This window comes from Erinaceus europaeus, chromosome 20, assembly GCF_950295315.1.
Source record: "Erinaceus europaeus chromosome 20, mEriEur2.1, whole genome shotgun sequence".
Lineage (NCBI taxonomy): Eukaryota > Metazoa > Chordata > Mammalia > Eulipotyphla > Erinaceidae > Erinaceus > Erinaceus europaeus.
Window position 1 is genome coordinate 53,598,425 of NC_080181.1, and position 17,319 is coordinate 53,615,743.

Sequence of the window (17,319 nt, forward strand, 5' to 3'; positions counted from 1 at the left end):
CCAGCGGTGTCCACGTCATACGCTGGGAGCCTCTAGAAGGACATCAGGAAGAGTGAGAGGACAAAGGACTCAGTCATTACAAGCCAGGGCTACGGACCTTTCTGCCTCCAGGGTCATCGCTGGGGCTCAGTGCCTGCACTACAAATCCACTGCTCCTGGAGACTACTTTTTCCCTTTTGTTGTCCTTGTTGTTTATTGTTGTTGTGATTATTATTGTTCTTATTGCTGTTGTTGTTGTTGGATAGGACAGAGAAATTGAGAGAGATGAGGAAGACAGATAGGCTGAGCCTACAGAACATCTAGGAGACAGCTTGGAACAAACCACATAGCCACATAGCCCTCTGCCCCTTGAAAAAAACCCGCCGCGACTCCCTCTCCTCCTGCAGTGACAGGGGCATCGCCAGGCTTGATGGGCCAGATTGTTTCTCCAGCACCACTCGGTCCTCTCTGTGTCCATGCACGGTGGGTGGGTTTGGCATGCCTGTGCTCCTGCCTGGACTCCTGAGCGCCCAGCCCATGTAGCTTGAGGGCTGAGCACGTTCATGGGAGGCCGTGACGCAGCGCTGGCAGTTAATAACCCACCCAGAATGCCTCTCCTTCCAGAAGGGGTGTCCAGGTATCAATGAGCACACCCCCTCCTCCACTACCACCCCGGAGGAGGGAGGCACACCTCAGCACTCTTAGCTAACGACTGCATCTGCCACCTCACCTAAAGAGAGATTGCAAAAGACTCACAGCTTGGCTGAAGCCACAAGTCCCAGCAAGGTGCACTGCCTCAGGCAGCCGCGCTGTCATAAAACTCGCTTGCTCGCTGCCTTGGGGGCTCGGAACAGGCAAAACTCCTGCTCCCCAGCAACCGCTGCTCTTGTTTCTCAGCCAAGATGATGCAGGCCGCTCTTCTGAGTACGCATGTCTCCTTCTGCTGGGACCGTGACCCCTGGGTCCAGGATGCTGTTAGAACTTGCTGGGAGGCTTCGCGGTTATTAGTATCTGATTGGGACTCCACAGGATGATGGTCTCATTAAGGCCCGCCCTGTGTCAGAGGCAGAAAGTCAGGCTGAGAAATTCCACAGCAAGCTCGCAGCCAAGCAGGAAACAGGATGCTGGCCTGCTCTGGCCTTTCCGCAGTGCTGTCCACCTCATGGCAGGAGAACGTAGGAGGGGTTCAGAAGCTCTGCTCTAGGCTCAGCTCAGTGTCCTGCTTGCTGGGACTCAGAAAAACTGTGACGACTGCAGTCCACCTTCACAGGGACATGTCACCACCAAGTCCAGTGCTTGTGCAACCTCTGATGGCTGAGTTGAATTCATCAGTCCAGGCTTTTAGCCAGAATTCTGGGGCCTACAGCTGAAGGAGAGGGAAGCTTACCAGAAAAGATCTTCTTTTCTACTTCCTTTGTATATTATCTATGTATATTCTATATGTATGTATGTATGTATATATGTATGTTATACATATAATATGTAGATATTCTAATTTTGTCTTCAGGCTTACCATTGGGCCTTGTGCCCACGTGATGATGCACTGCTTCCAGTGGCCTTTTTCTCCCCTATCTCTCTCTCTATCTTATTTACTTACTTATTTATTTTTATTGCTGCCTGGGTTATCACTGGGGCTCAGTGCCAGCACCATGAATCCACTGTTCCTCACAGCCAGTTTTTCCTTTTCCTTTCTCATTTTTATTAGATTGAACAGAGAGAAATAAAGAGAGGACGGGGAGATAGAGAAATTAGATTAAGAAGTTAAGAGAGAGGGGAGGAGAAAGAGGGGCATCTGCATGCCTGCTTCATCACTTGTAAAGTGGACTCCCTGCAGGTGGGGAGCTGGGTTTCAAGCCCAAGTCTTTGAACTTGGTCATATGTGCACTTAACCAGGTGGGCCACTGCCTAGTCCTTTCCTTTTTTTCTTAGATAAGGAAGTTTGAGGACAGTAAAGAAGTAAGAGAAACGGGGGAGGGAGGGGAGGCTGGCCTTTGTTCATGTCTCTGAGATGAATAGAACACAATAAAAAGCAAAAGACCACGTGTCACTTGAAAGTGAAACACCTGGATACCCAGGGTGAAGTCTCACGTTTCCAGCAACTTGGGGTCCTCGCCTCTCTAGGCGTAAGGCAAGAGTGAACTCTGAGGTCTCTTTGTAAAGCACACTCTCCTTACCATTGTGTACAGAGCACAGTGCAAACTAGTCATCGCTTATCTTTGGACACGTCCTAGGGAGAGACAGTTTTTCTTCCAACAGATCAGTGATAAATGTGAATGATATCCCAAGGGCAGAATGAACTGTGTTACTCAGGGTTTATACTGAAAGGCGGAACATACAGTCCTACGTAGGGTTCACAGTTTGTAAATCTCCTGTGATTCAGATTACATGCAATGGTTCGAGACATTTTTATAGCCCAGGACATGTACAATGGACGTTTTTCAACATGAATATAAGTTTGCAACTTAAAATTTTTATTATTCTCTTTATAATAAGAGAATTAGTATTTGGCTCTTTCAAACTGATATCTTCCAGATGCTTGCTGGGGACTGTGTTGGATAATTATCTAAATTATAGCATTAAAATAAAGCTACAAAGAAGAAATACAATATTATTGTAATTAGGAGGCAAACAAAAGGAGTTTCTCTTTTAATCATCCCTACCTAGTTACCAATAATTGCAATGATTGCTACAGTGTTGTTAGAAATACTTGTTAAAGACGCCAGGTTGTTTTCTTGAAGTTTTCTCTGATAGCCCAGTAGTTGTGGCTGAGAATGGCTTCCCAAGAGGGTTTCTGGTGGCCTTTTTAGGAGGTAAGTCAATGGCATCCCCAGAGAAGTGCTATCTGAGTTGGTCAAAAATAAGGAAAGTGGACGTAAGTCAGGCCACTTGTGAGCCTGAGACACTTGAAGGGCTTTCCAGATGCTAGTGTCCTGCGTAGACATCATAGATGCAGTGAGTTGTGAATCAGCACTGTCAGGTACTTAGCGGTCAGACATACAAGTCTGTTCCACAGACAGAAATGAAGGGTAACAGAGGGCCGTGGCATCAAGCAGATGAAGGAGGAAGGTCGTCTGAAACAGCCTAGAAGTACTCAAAGAGCAGAGCCGTTGGCCACAAGGCTCCTGGATTCCAGGGTCTTTAGTACAGCAGTGTAAAGATGAGCTTTATTTAATAATCAGGAACTTAAAGGTAAGAATAGAGCAGATGAGACTTGGGGGTCTCCATTTTGGAAAAAACTAGTAGGTCTATTTTAAGTATATCCCAAGGGGGCCTTGACTTTATGATCCTGGGCCCATGCTCCCAGAGGGATAAAGAATAGGAACGCTGGGGAGTCGGGCGGTAGCACAGCGGGCTAAGTGCACATGGCGCAAGCACAAGGACCAGCGTAAGGTTCCCGGTTCGAGCCCCCGGCTCCCCACCTGCAGGGGAGTCCCTTCACAGGTGGTGAAGCAGGTCTGCAGGTGTCTGTCTTTCTCTCCCCCTCTCTGTCTCCTCCTCCTCTCTCCATGTCTCTCTGTCCTATCCAACAACAATGACATCAATAACAACAACAACAACAATGATAAACTACAACAACAATAAAAAAACAACAAGGGCAACAAAGGAAAAATAAATAAATATGAAAAAAAAATTTTAAAAAAAGAATAGGAAAGCTTCCAATCGAGGGGATGGGATATGGAACTCTGGTGGTGGGAACTGAGTGGAAGTGATAAGCTTTGGAGTCAGATGGGCCTGGGTTTGATTCCAGACTCTGTGGTTTCTTACTGTGTAGCCCTGGACAGGCTACTGGACTTCTCTCCTCTGCAAACCTGGGGACATAAAAGGAGGCACTATGTAACTTGCTGTGACAACTAATACACCCTGGGTAGACCTGGGAAATCCTCGGACAGGGCCTGTCTGTGGTCAGCAAAGCAGGTGCTAGCAGAGGCCCATTTACTCCCTCATGCTGACATGCTGTCATTTCTTCCACTGGGTTGAGTGAGGGAAAGCTGCCCACCCCGTAATTCTTAATCAGATTAAACTTATGCTTAAAGGGGGCCGGGCGGTGGCGCAGCGGGTTAAGCGCACGTGGCACAAAGCGCAGGGACCGGCGTAAGGATCCCGGTTCGAGCCCCCTGCTCCTCACCTCCAGGGGAGTCGCTTCACAGGCGGTGAAGCAGGTCTGCAGGTGTCTGTCTTTCTCTCCCCTTCTCTGTCTTCCCCTCCTCTCTCCATTTCTCTCTGTCCTATCCAACAACGAACAACATCAGCAATGGCAATAATAATAACCACAACGAGGCTACAGCAACAAGGGCAACAAAAAGGGGGAAAATGGCCTCCAGGAGCAGTGGATTCATGGTGCAGGCACCGAGCCCAGCAATAACCCTGGAGGGAAAAAAAAAAACAAAACTTATGCTTAAAAAATCCCAAATAAGTGATAAAGAAGAAGTAACCACAGACTGCCAAGGACTTGCTCGGGGCAGTTAAGTCTCCCTCTTTTCTTTCTACTCTCTTTTCCAAATTACAGGCGGTGAGACTACTTCTATTTAATGGGGAAGGGATGTTGTTGAAATCATGGCTTTTCTTCCCTATGGGCATGCCTGTGCGTGGACAGCTAAAGATGACTCAGTTCCAGTTTAACAGCTTGGGGGCCAGCTGGAAAACCTGCTTCCAGCACGTTCTCTTGCTTGCATTCGGCTTAAAGGTGTCATTTGTTCCTCCCCAGTGAGGAGAAGCCAACGGTTCTCCATGTGTATGTTTAAGTGACAACTGAGAGCCAGGCAGTACACACATCACATAGGCCATCTCCACAGGGATGGGCTTTCTCCCAGACCCAGGAGAGAGCACCACAGTGCAAAGGAGGGACTAATAGGGAGAGACCTCTCAGTGCACAGTGCTTCCTACCTGCAGCCATCCGCAGGTCACAGGCGGGGGTCCAGGAAAGTCTTTCCCGGACATTTTGAGGTGGGAGTTGCTAACAGAGGCTCCTTCAGAGAAGCACCCACCCACCGCAGCCCAAGGCACTTGCCCCTGGGCCTCCCCGCACAGGGAGGAGTTTCTTTGATGATGTAGGCCTCTCCGGACGTTTCCCTAATTGCCATGAACTCACCCCCATTTCTTTCTTTTTTTTTTAATATTTATTTTTATTTATTTATTCCCTTTTGTTGCCCTTGTTGTTTTATTGTTGTAGTTATTACTGTTGTTGTCGTTGTTGTTGGATAGGACAGAGAGAAACGGAGAGAGGAGGGGAAGACAGAGAGGAGGAGAGAAAGACAGACACCTGCAGACCTGCTTCACCGCCTGTGAAGCGACTCCCCTGCAGGTGGGGAGCCGGGGTTTGAACCGGGATCCTTATGCCGGTCCTTGTGCTTTGCGCCACCTGCGCTTAACCCGCTGCGCTACAGCCCGACTCCCCTCACCCCCATTTCTATAAAGAAGCCCACCCCCTTGGTTCCAGCTGACCGATAATGGCAGGTGGTCGGTCGTGGGCAGGAGCCTTCAGAATCACCCATCCTGACCAGAGCCAGGTAGACGCCAGCATTTGTGGACCTGCAAATGCATGTCCACATCTCCAGGGATTCAGTGGAAGTCCGCTCTGCCCAAAGCCATCCAAGGGGGTGGAGAGCTGACTTCCTCCCGGGAGTCCCCTACATGCCAGGGGCAGGACAGCACCTGTAGCCAGCCTGGAGGCGTGGCACATGGAGGGGCAGAGATGATTATGGGGGGCCTGGGAGACGGTGGGTGGCCCAATCTAGCTGACGGAGAACAAGGGAAGAGGTGCTGGGTCCTTGTTGAGTTGCAGAAGCCACGACTCAAATCAGGAAAGTGTGACATGAACAGGGAAGTCATGGGTAGCAAAAGGCTTCAGCCTTGGCGTCCGCCCGCATTTGCAGCCAGAGAGAACGCGAAGGGGGAGCTCTTTTGAAGGGATAACCATCTTGGGCATCTTTGAGGTTTCTGGCTTTCTGTTTTTCTCATGGAAGTTACTGTGTTAGGTGGTTTTTACAGACAAAGCCGCATTCCAGCATCTGGCTCATAGAGTCTAGTTGTTCTTAGTGTTTATTTATTTATGTATTTTGCCTCCAGAGTTATCACTGGGGCTCAGTGGCTGCACGACAAATCCACTGCGCCTGCAGCTATTTTTTTGAAAATTTTTGGATTGGGCAGAGAGGAATTGAGAGGGGAGGGGAGATAAGGAGAGAGAAAGAGACACCTGCAGACCTGCTTTGCTGCTCCTAAAGCTTCCTGGCTGTAGGTGGGGAGCCAAGGGCTCAAACCCGGGTCCTTGCACTTTAGTACCATGTGCACTTAACCGGTTGTGCACCACCTGGCCCCCTGCAGCCACTCTCTCTCTATTTTATCAGGCGAGAGACCTCATTTAACTTCACTACTTCCTGAAGACTCCGTCCCCAAATACAATTACACTGGAGTCAGGACTCCAACACATAAATTTTCAGAGAGACAAGATTCATTCTAAGGGGTCAAGTAGTAGCGCACCTAGTTAAGCGCACACATTCCAGCGCACAAGGACCCAGGTTCAAGCCCCTGGTCCCCACCTGCAGGGGGAAAGCTTCAGGAGTGATGAAGCAGGGCTGCTGGTGTCTCTGTATCTTGTTCCCTGTTTATCTCCCTCGTCCTCTCAATTTCTCTGTCTCTATCCAATAAAAAATAAATAATTAAAGAACCAATTGAAAAAATAAATAAAGTGGCCTCAGAGGTGGCACAGTAGATAAAGCACTGGACTCTCAAGCATGAGGTCCCGAGTTCAGTTCCCACGTGTACCAGAGTGGTGTCTGGTCCTTCTCTCCTCCTATCTTTCTCATTAGTAAATAAATAAAATCTTAAAAAATAAAATAAAATAGGGGGTCGGGCAGTAGCACAGGGAGCTAAGCGCACATGGCGTGAAGCACAGGGACCGGCATAAGGATCCAGGTTGGAACCCCCCGGCTCCCCACCTGCAGGGGGAGTTCACTTCACAAGTGGTGAAGCAGGTCTGCAGGTGTCTGTCTTTCTCTCCCCCTCTCTGTCTTCCCTTCCTCTCTCCATTACTCTCAGTTCTATCTAGTAACACCGGCAACAAGGACAACAATAACAGTAACTACAACAAGGGCAACGAAAATAGGAAAAAAAAATGGCCTCTAGGAGCAGTGGATTCGTAGTGCAGGCACCAAGCCCCAGCAATAACCCTGGACACAATAAACAAACAAACAAATAAATAAATAAAATAAGTAAAAAGATTCAGTCCATAGCAACATATTTATTCTTCTCCTCTACCTCCTCCTTACTATTATTATTATTATTATTATTACTATTACTACTACTACTACTACTACTACTACTACTACTACTACTACTACTACTACTAAGGTTTAGCATAAGAAACCAAACTACTACTACTACTACTACTACTACTACTACTACTAAGGTTTAGCATAAGAAACCAAAGAGCTAGGACAAAGCTTGTAGTTTTGTGACTTCACAGGATAACACCACTGCTTGCCTTCAAAGACTCCCTCCTCCCCCCTACCAACCTTCCCTAGTTATGGTGAAACGTGAAACAAATAGCTGTGATCTCAAAAACCAGCCCCAGCCCCACAGCAACAATTCCGCAAAGAGAGTGCTTCCCCTGCATCTTCTTGACATGGGGGTGGGAGCTGGGGTGGATTCCGAGTTCTTTAGCAAAAGGGCCTTAACAGTTCTGTAGATCCAGGAAGCCCTGCCTGCTAGCTTGCTTGCTTCGAAGAGTTCACAGTGTGTGCTGGCATCTTAAAGAGTCTGAGAAGTTTGGGAGCCTCTGTTCCATTTCACTCCACTCAGCAGGCTCCCAGGTTTCTGGCTGTGAGTCCCTGCTCCCTCCACTGCCTTGTCTACTTGACTGCTTTCCTGGAAACCCAAGGGCCTAGGGTCTTGGGAGTGATTGTCACTCCTCAATCCAGGTAATAGTGAGATGGGATATTGAGTACTATAACCACCCCTGAAACTATGGAAGTGATCCAACAATTTGTTTATCACAGCAAAAAATGACTTAAAGCTCCGTGAAAAATAGAGGGTGTCCCCTCAGGGCAGGGGCTGGGAGAAATAGACTGAGGGGCCATTTTGGAATGATGGAGGGCGTTGGGATTTGAAGCCAATGCCTGGAGCCTCGTGCACATGTAGACCATCAAAGCAGCTTCCCTCAAATTTTATAAGTATTAGAATCCAATGGCAGGGGGCCAGGCGGTAGCACACCAGGTTAAGCACTTATAGTATGAAACACAAGGACCGGCTAAGGATCCTGGTTCAAGCTCCCAGCTCCCCCGCCTGCACGGGAGTCGCTTCACAAGTGGTGAAGCAGGTCTGCAGGTGTCGGTCTTTCTCTCCCCGTTCTCTGCCTTCCCCTCCTCTCTCCATTTCTCTCTGTCCTATCCAACAACAGCGACAACAATAAACAACAATAACAACAGCAACAATGACAAGGGCAACAAAACACAGGAGCAGTGGATTCATAGTGCAGGCACTGAGCCCCAGCGATAACCCTGGAGGGGGAAAAAAAAAGAAAAGAAGCCAGTGGTAAATCAATTAACTTGATTTAGAAGCTCGCTTTGTTTATAATCACAGAGTATCACTACAGTCTTGCTTTCTCTTCAGTCTTTGGAGTAAGGTGCTGGAATTTCCACTTAAAAGGAGGCTGGAGAGGCATGGCAAGATTTCCCTTCTTGTTCTATGCCAGCTCTCCTGAGACACCAGATGTCTGCTCTTTCTACCAGGGCTTTAATTACACTGATTTAATATTGATTTTCTCTTTAATCCATGGATTTCTTCCATAAGCCTTTTTTAGAAGGATGTTTTTCTCCTGAATTTTTATTTTCTGTTTTTTTTTTTTTTAATTATCTAATTCTGATGTCATTGACTTGTATGGTTTACAGAATTTTTCCTTTTATTTTAAAAAATGGGTGAATTTTTATATCCCAGATTCTGATTTTTTTTAAAAAAATAGTTCTATGGATGTTTGAGAGGCCAAAGAGGGTGTTCTCTGTACAGTTTGATCTACACCTTTAAAAACCCTGCTCAACTATTTTAATTCATTGTTTTTGCACAATTGATTTATTCAGAATTGAAGTACTGTCTTACAGTTTCCCACTCTTGGTATATATTCTCCTTCTGTCATTTTTGCATTGTATATTTCAATCTGGTGTTATTTGATTCGGAAGATTTATGAGTTTTATTTGCTCATTGTGGATTGTGCCCTTTATCATAATAAGATTCTTAAATCCCAGTTAATGCACTTGGTCTTGAATATGACTTGTCATATATTGCTGTTGCCAAACCTACTTTAATTTATGTTTGCTTATCCTTTTAGTTTCAATATTTCTCTGATAAAATGTTTTAGTGCAGGCAAACAAAATAAAGATATGATTTAGGAGTGTTCTTTATACGTATTTTCCCCCTCCCTTTGAAAGTAGCTTTTATATGAACATGTAGTAGAATTTTTAAGAGAAGAATCTGACAATTGTTGTCTTTTAATGAATCTAATTACTCTATATTTGTGCCAATTTTTGTGTTACTTCTGTTGTTTTTGTTTTTTCCCCTTTATTTTTCTTGTATAAGATGGAAAACCTGTACTTTTTGTTTTCTCCCTCCCTCACTGGTTTTATTTTATTTTATTTTATTTTATTTTATTTTATTTTATTTTATTTTATTTTATTTTCAGAGTTGGTTTATGCAAAAATATTTTAGTGCTTGAGGTTCTAAAATCCCAGGTTCAAACCCCAGCACTACCATAGGCCAAAGCTGAGTAGAACTGTTCTGTCTCTCTCTCTCTCTCTCTCTCTCTCTCTAATAAAAATGAATAAATAATTCTTTAAAGTTATTTTCATGAGAGAGACACACAGAGGCCAGAGCACTGCTCAGGCCTGGCAGTGGTGGTGTTGGTTCAGAACCTTTGACCTATGGAGTCTCAGACAGCCAGGCTGTCGCTGTGCTGAGAAAGAAAGAAAACTGCAGCACTTTTCAGTGTGCTGGGTGCCAGGCTCGACCCTGGCGGTGCACATGCCACATGCCAGCGTCCCGCACTGTGCGGTGAGCTCTTTGGAGCTCACCCACTTTGGAGCTCTGCCCTCAACCTACCTATATTTCATTATTCACAGTAACGTCCCAAACTCAACGAGTCGGGACTCTGCTCCTAAGAAGGGCAGAGCTCAGGGTCACTTTTTTAGCTGTCCCTGAGGCTAGAGGAAAGGCTTCAGAATCTTCCGGAAATCTTTTTTTCTTTCCCCCCCACAGATTTTTTTTTTTTTTTTTGTCTTTCTTCTAACTCAGGTATTTCGGTGGAATACAAGTTTTAAGCTTTTTCTACCCCAATACTAGGATTTTTATTTTTTCTAGGAAATACTTCCTGGTATGTTTGCTTTCGTATTGCTGGTGTGACAGTATCTATCATAAACTTGGCTTAGACAATAAAAGTTTAAAAATTACATTCCCTCAGGTGGGGGTGGGAGAGTTCAGAGCATCATCCCACCATCTGGTCTGATCTGGGGATCAAGCCCAGGGCTCACTCCTACCCTGGCACAGTAAGGATTGTGGTTTGTTTGTTTGTTTGTTTGTTTGTTTTAACATCTCTGGATCAGACATTCAACACAGATCTCCCCGGCCACATATCAGTGTTTTGGGGCTGCATTTCTTTTTTAAACTCTTACAGAAGAATCCATTTCCTGTCTTCTCCAACTTCCAGGGCACTGAGCAGCCCTCGGTCGTCCTTGCTGCCTGTTCAAAGGCTGAGTCCTCTCATGCTGTCCTCTCTCTGGTCCTCTGTCTTGGAGGAAGATTCTATGCTTCCAAGCTCCTGTGATTAGATTGGCCTCAGCTGGATAATGCAAGCCACCCCCCCCTCCACTCTGCCCTTATCTCCAATAGACCTTCATCTCACATTTGTGCAGTCCTGTTGGTCATGCCAAGTGACGTGTTGACAGGGTCTGAAGAGCAGGGCAGGGGCATCTTCGGAGGATCCATTGTTCTCACCACATCCATAGCAAGCCCTTCTCACATGTAAAGACTTCCTCTGCCTTTTGAGGGCACCACTTCCCTTCCTATATAACCTATGTTGTAGAATGTTGATTTGTAACATCCCCACTTGGATGCGTGTTTGTTGACTTCATTTAGCAAACAGGACTGCTCCTTGTTTCAAAGCAAGGTGGGCACCCGTCCCCCCATCGTGGCAGGAACCTTAACTCTCCAGCTGGGAGGAGGAGGGGAGCGGTGAGTGCACTGATGCTCTGTGCCCCAGCGGGCAGCTCCTCTTTGGACTCCTGAAGTCACTGCATCACCTTCCACAGTGTGGGTACAGGGGACAGGGGCAGGAGAGTTCCGCACCAACTCATGAGTAAGCCCAGTGTTTTGGCAAGTAGAAATCTCTCTAGAGGTCTATAGGCCAAGCACCTGGCTTCAGTTGCTACTCTGTTCTTTTTTTTTAATATTTATTTTATTTATTTATTCCCTTTTGTTGCCCTTGTTGTTTTATTGTTGTAGTTATTATTGTTGTTGTTGTTGTTGGATAGGACAGAGAGAAATGGAGAGAGGAGGGGAAGACAGAGAGGAGGAGAGAAAGATAGACACCTGCAGACCTGCTTCACCGCATGTGAAGCGACTCCCCTGCAGGTGGGGATCCGGGGGCTCGAACCAGGATCCTTATGCCGGTCCCTGCGCTTTGCGCCACCTGCGCTTAACCCGCTGTGCTACCGCCTGGCTCCCTGCTACTCTGTTCTATTTGATGGGAGCATCAGGCAGGAAGGATCAGCCGCAGTGCTTGTTAGATGTTCTCTTGGTGTGTACTCCCTGGGTCACTGGCTGCTCTGTTTTATTTCTCCTCATGTCCCTCCCATGGCTAGGTTCTGAGGTACCATGCAGTGGGTCTGGGACATGCCATCCTCGTTCCTGGGTCTGTGGGTGTCTGCTCTCAGGACAAGGATGGGGTCCTGCTTGCCTCACAGAATGGGAGGGAAGCTCCTTGATTCCTTTCTGCTTTCGGTGCACTCTGAAGACAGACCTTGCTTAATGCAGAAATTCACAGAAATGGCAAAATGAAGCTTCCTGTTCAGTGTTCAGTCTCAGTGAAGTCTGCCTGAGTAGTACGAAACAGATCCCTATTTCTCCTTGCTTGCTGTCTTTCTCCCTACACCCTTCTATCTTTGTTTGTCTTTTTTTTTTTTTTTTTTTGCCTCCAGGGTTATTGCTGGAGCCCAGTGCCAGCACTACAAATCCACTGCTCCTGGTGGCCATTCCCCTCCCCCATTTAAAAAAATTATTTGTAAAAAGGAAACATTGACTAAACCATATTAGAAGAGGGGTACAACTGCACACAATTCCCAACACCAGAACTCTGCATCCCATCCCATACCATCCCCTGATAGCTTTCCCATTTCTTACCCTCAGCGAGTATAGACCCAAGGTCATTGTGGGGTTCAAAAGGTGGAAGGTCTGGCTTCTGTAATTGCTTCCCCGCTGAACATGGGTGTTGACAGGTTGATCCATACTCCCAGCCTGTCTCTCTCTTTCCCTAGTGGGGAAGGGCTCTGGGGAAGCAGAGCTCCAGGACACATTGGTGGGGTTGTCTGTCCAGGGAAGTCTGGCTGGCATCCTGCTAGCATCTGGAACCTGGTGGTTGAAAAGAGATTTAACATACAAAGCCAAACAAATTGTTGACCAGTCATGGACCTAAAGGCTGGAATAGTGCAGATGAAGAGTTGGGGGGGGGGTCACTTTTGTAGATAGCTAGTAGGCATATTTTAGTTAAATTCCAAAGGGCCTGTGGCTATACTAGTATTTTTTTCACCTGAGCGTGAAATCTGATATGCAGGTAGATCCTAATTGTTGTCTGGGGAGGTGATGTCATAGCTGGAAGAAGGACCAGAAAACTGGATCAGGGAAGAAAGTAGCTCCCAAATATGGGAGAAGTGTATAAATATTGTTGATTGTAAACCCCATCAATTTGAAGTGATCTGGGGCCCATATTCAGCTTAGGAGCCTATGTGACCTCTGCATCCCTGTAGATCTGAGCTTTCATTCTGTGGTCATGAGTAGGAACATTCCAAGCTGCCCCAATATCAGGACCCATCTTCCTCAGGTGGAGCATAGAGTATGCTGTCCAGCCTCCCTTCGGAGGATGGAACATTCTCTACCATTGTTGATCCCAGTTGAGGGCAAGGTCCTATGGGGGCCCACAAAGGGGTCTGTTGTGTTGTTCCTGATAGAGATGAATGGTAACAATGGAGAGAGGGATTTATTCGAGGTCTAGGCCCATCATGTCTGCTTGGGAATTCTCCCCCCCCCCATTTTTATTGGATAAGACAGAAATTGAGAGAGGAGGGGAAGATAGAGAAAGGGAGAGAGAGAGATTGAGAGACTGAGACCTGCAGACCTGCAGACCTGCTTCACCACTTGTGAAGGGAACCCCCCAGCAGGTGGGGACACAGGGGCTCAAACTGGGATCCTTGCATGGGTCCTTGCGCTTTGCATCATGTGCACTTAACCCCCTGTGCTTCCGCCCGGCCCCCTCTTTTTTTTTTATTCTTTTCTTTCTTTCTGCCACTAGAGTCATCACTGGGATCTGGTGCCTGCAGGATAATGCCTCACTGTTTCTGGCAGCCATTTTTTTTTCTTTTGATAAATGTGAAAGAGGCAGAGAGAGGGAGAGAAGGAAAGGGAGAGAGCAGCAGAAGATGCTTTCACCACTCAAGAAGTTTCCCCTACCTACTAACACAGAACGGAGCCGTGAATCTAGGCCCTTGCACACAGTAACATGTACACACTGCCAGGTGTACCTACCACCTGGCCCCTTCAGCCCTTTTGTTAAGTACAGAATTTCCCAAATTGGGCAGATGTGGTTCACAAAAATGCTAAGTTATAATAGAAGCTGCTGTTTTCTAGCCTTTTGACTATAGAGATATTCACTACAGCATCTGTTTCCTCTGTCCCAGGCTCACCTTGACCTCCTGGAGAGAAGCGTTAACCCCAAGGAGATCTACTTTCGGCAGGAGGTGCTCTGCCAGACACTGGGAGGAAACGCTTGTCCGCTGGTGACCATCACGGCCATGCCCGAGGGCCCCGGCGCAGCCCAGATGGAGCAGTTCCGTGAGTAAAGCCAGGGTCTTCTCCCTGGGTGCTTGAGCTGTCCTCATGGTTTCCAAGTGCGGGATCGCTTTGAGATGAGACACTTCACAAAGGGCAGGGATCGGTCTGTCCTTACAGAAATGTATCCCAACTCTTCTTGGTAGGAAACAACGGGTAACTATCCGTGATGATGCTTTGTTGTGCTTGGAAGGGGGGAGATGGCAGAAGGTCAAGGGGCTGAACTGTGGGGATTGAGAGCCTTTAACTCTTCTCTGGCAACAGAACCAGGACTCTGAGTCACCTTATCCCTCCCTGGGCTCCAGGCATTATGCTTTCCTTCAAGTTCTGACTCACGGGAGAAGGGCAGGAGCTGTTGTTTGCAACCTTGGCTGGCTGCCGAGTCCCCCTTGGTAGCCCCCAAGTTCCACTGGGATCTGAAGGGCTGAACGTGAGGGGAGAGGCTCCAGGCAGGAGCTGTAGAACCAAACCAAAACACACCCAGACAGACAGATACCACACCCTTTGCACCAGTACCTACACTCTTAAAGTTGGCTTCCGCCATTGCTTTGGAACTTAGACAGGCAGGCGGAAAGAAACACCAACAGGAATGCTTTGCAGCACAGTTAAGTTGGAGAGATGAAAGAGAGGGCTGGGGCTAGAAATCCCAGCTAATCTGTCCCCTGAAGATGCAGCCTTCCCTGATGGAGTGCTAACTGCCTGCAGGTGACTGGCAGCTAGGAAACGTCATGTTCTCACACCCCATCAGCATCAGACAGTAGACACTTACAGCCTGGCTCATCAACAAATGGTCAGCCCATTGGAACCCAGGGGGCTCTCACAGGCAGTTTCCATGTCCTCCTCTGTATCCACGCACTCCAGAGCCATCTCTGTAGCAATCCCAGAGGCCTCCACTCCTGGGAAGCAGGGCTTGGCAGCCTCCTGTGCACCTCTGTCAGGGCAGCTTTTCCCAACAACTGCTTATCCGAGAAAGCGGATCTCTGCACGTCGCAGCCCTGCAGGGCTAGTTTCTTCTTCTTCTTCTTCTTCGTCTTCGTCTCCGTCTCCGTCTCCGTCTCCGTCTCCGTCTCCGTCTCCGTCTCCGTCTCCTTCTCCTTCTCCTTCTCCTTCTTCTTTTTATTTTTTGCCTCCAGGGTTATCGCTGAGGCTCAGTGCCTGCACTATGAATACACTGTTCCTGGAGGCTACTTTATTTTCCTTTTGTTGCTCTTGTTGTTTATCGTTGTTGTTATTATTGTTGGATAGGACAGAGGAGAAGAGAGAGAGGACGGGAAGACAGAGGGGGGGAGAGAAAGACAGACACCTGCAGATCTGCTTCATCACCTGTGAAGCGACCCCCCTGCAGGTGGGGAGCCGGGGGCTCGAACTGGGATCCTTACACTGGTCCTTGTGCTTTGCACCACGTGCGCTTAACCCGCTGCACTGCCGCCCGTCCCCTAGGGCTAGTTTCTAAAGAGGACAGAGTAGAGCCTCCATGTGTGGAGCTGTTCTTGCCACCGCTTCTTGCTGCTGCTTTTAGATCCTTCCTTGATGCCATCACTTTAGGGGGTCGCTAAGGATTTAGGGGAAGGGCTTGAAACACCGAGAAAATCCCTGAATGACTTGGCGCCCACTCTGGTGTCGTTCAGCAAAAACAGGTGTCAGAGATCTTGGTATGATACCCACCCTGTCCCCCTCCATGAGTCCAGAGGGCTGGTTTCTGCTTGCTCTGGCAGGTTCGAATGAACAGCTACTCGGAGGCTTCATTGCCGCGTTTGCTCTCCAGCTTGCTGCTTTGTCAACTGTTGTTCATCTCAAGAAGGATCCGAGTTGTAGTGGAGAAGGCCCCTGTGTTGGATGGTCTGATGAACCCTGTTGTAACTAAAATAAAGGGACTTTGGCCACAGTGGCACATAAGAGAAGGGACTTGGCTGCGGTGGCTTTAAACAAACAAAGCCATGTCAGGGCAGTACAACAGCAGGGAACTTTAATATATCAGGTACCACTAAGTAAGAAATTAGGCGCAAGGGGTAAACTAGACTGTTTCATCAGTCCAAGGAAAGTTACCCAAAGTTCAGCCCCATGTGTTCATTTAACCAGTGGCAGTCTGGTGTGTCCTGGCAAGCCTTAGCCCACAGAAAGTGCAGGAGTCGGCCAGATCATGAGAAAGGCCACTAGCAAGGTGAAAATTCACTTGTGTCCAGCTCCTGGGAATAGAGCTATTCTCTCCGCTCTGTCATCTCTCAGTCCCAAATGCTGAAATTCCCGCCAGTGGCTCCCAGGCACGGGGCCCCCCTACCCCAGCGTCTAGTCACAGCACAGGCTTGGGCAAGGAAGGCCGGACTCCCTGTGAGTTCAGTCACTTAACTCCAGTCTGTCAGACTGACACCAGCTCCAGCCAGTCACGTCCCTACAACAGTGCTATGCTGTCACAACACTGCTCCTTTTCTGTCTGACATCACAGACTTGCAAATGGCAGTGACTGAGCTGAAGCTGGAGGAGTCCAGCACTCTGAGGAGGGGTGACTGACCCCTGCACAGCTGCCCAGGCTCCATGCCGTGAAAAGCCTTGACTTTGTCTGAGGATCCCCTCTTTCTCCTCATATATTCTTGGAATTCTTAAACAAGTCTCGAACCCGGAGACCTGCATTTAGGCTTTGCTCATGAGCCAGCTGTCTAGGTCAGAAGAGTCAAAAGGGATAGAGGGCCAGTGTGCTTTCCATGCCACTGTTCTCTGTTTCCAAGACATCAGAGAGGTGTCTTCAACTACTTCACCCTGAAAATGTAGAGGTTGGCCTTGACTGACTGACTGACTGACTGACTGACTGACTGACTAGTTTCTTTCATAGCAGGGCTCTACCCCCAGTGGCAGAGGGGAAGGGGTGGGGAGGCTTGGGGAGGCCACAGGCCATTCGTAGAGCCCAGTTTCCATCACCTATCTTGAGAAAGTGCCATGCTTTCTGGCACAGGCGCCACCATGGGAGCTGCTTGACACAGTACCTGCTTTGTAGGAAGTTCAGCACGGCTGGACTCTCCAGTCCAAACTGAAACCATCTCGCCTTCTGCTGTGTGTAGGGCTTGGGATTAAGCTCTGTGTGGTCTTAATAATCTTTACTTATGGCCAGGCCCAGAGCCTGATCAATAACAAAAATAATGATAAAACCTGCACTGCACTCTGTAAGATTGATCATAATGGAACAAGTAATATCAGTCAGTAATGCAGAATTTTTCAGGAGACTCCTGAAGAGGAAGAATTGTTTCTCCCTTTATCTACGCCACT

General features: G+C 47.8%; 1 protein-coding gene across 1 annotated transcript in view; it reads left to right on the forward strand.

Annotated features, from left to right (window-relative positions):
• The window catches only part of AGBL1 (AGBL carboxypeptidase 1), a 165,459-nt gene extending 151,387 nt beyond the window's left edge, over positions 1-14,072 (forward strand). The window contains exon 17 of the mRNA XM_060179380.1: positions 13,911-14,072. Coding sequence (XP_060035363.1) covers positions 13,911-14,072 — 162 coding nt within the window. The remainder of the gene's footprint in view (positions 1-13,910) is intronic.
• Positions 14,073-17,319: the final 3,247 nt, after the last annotated feature.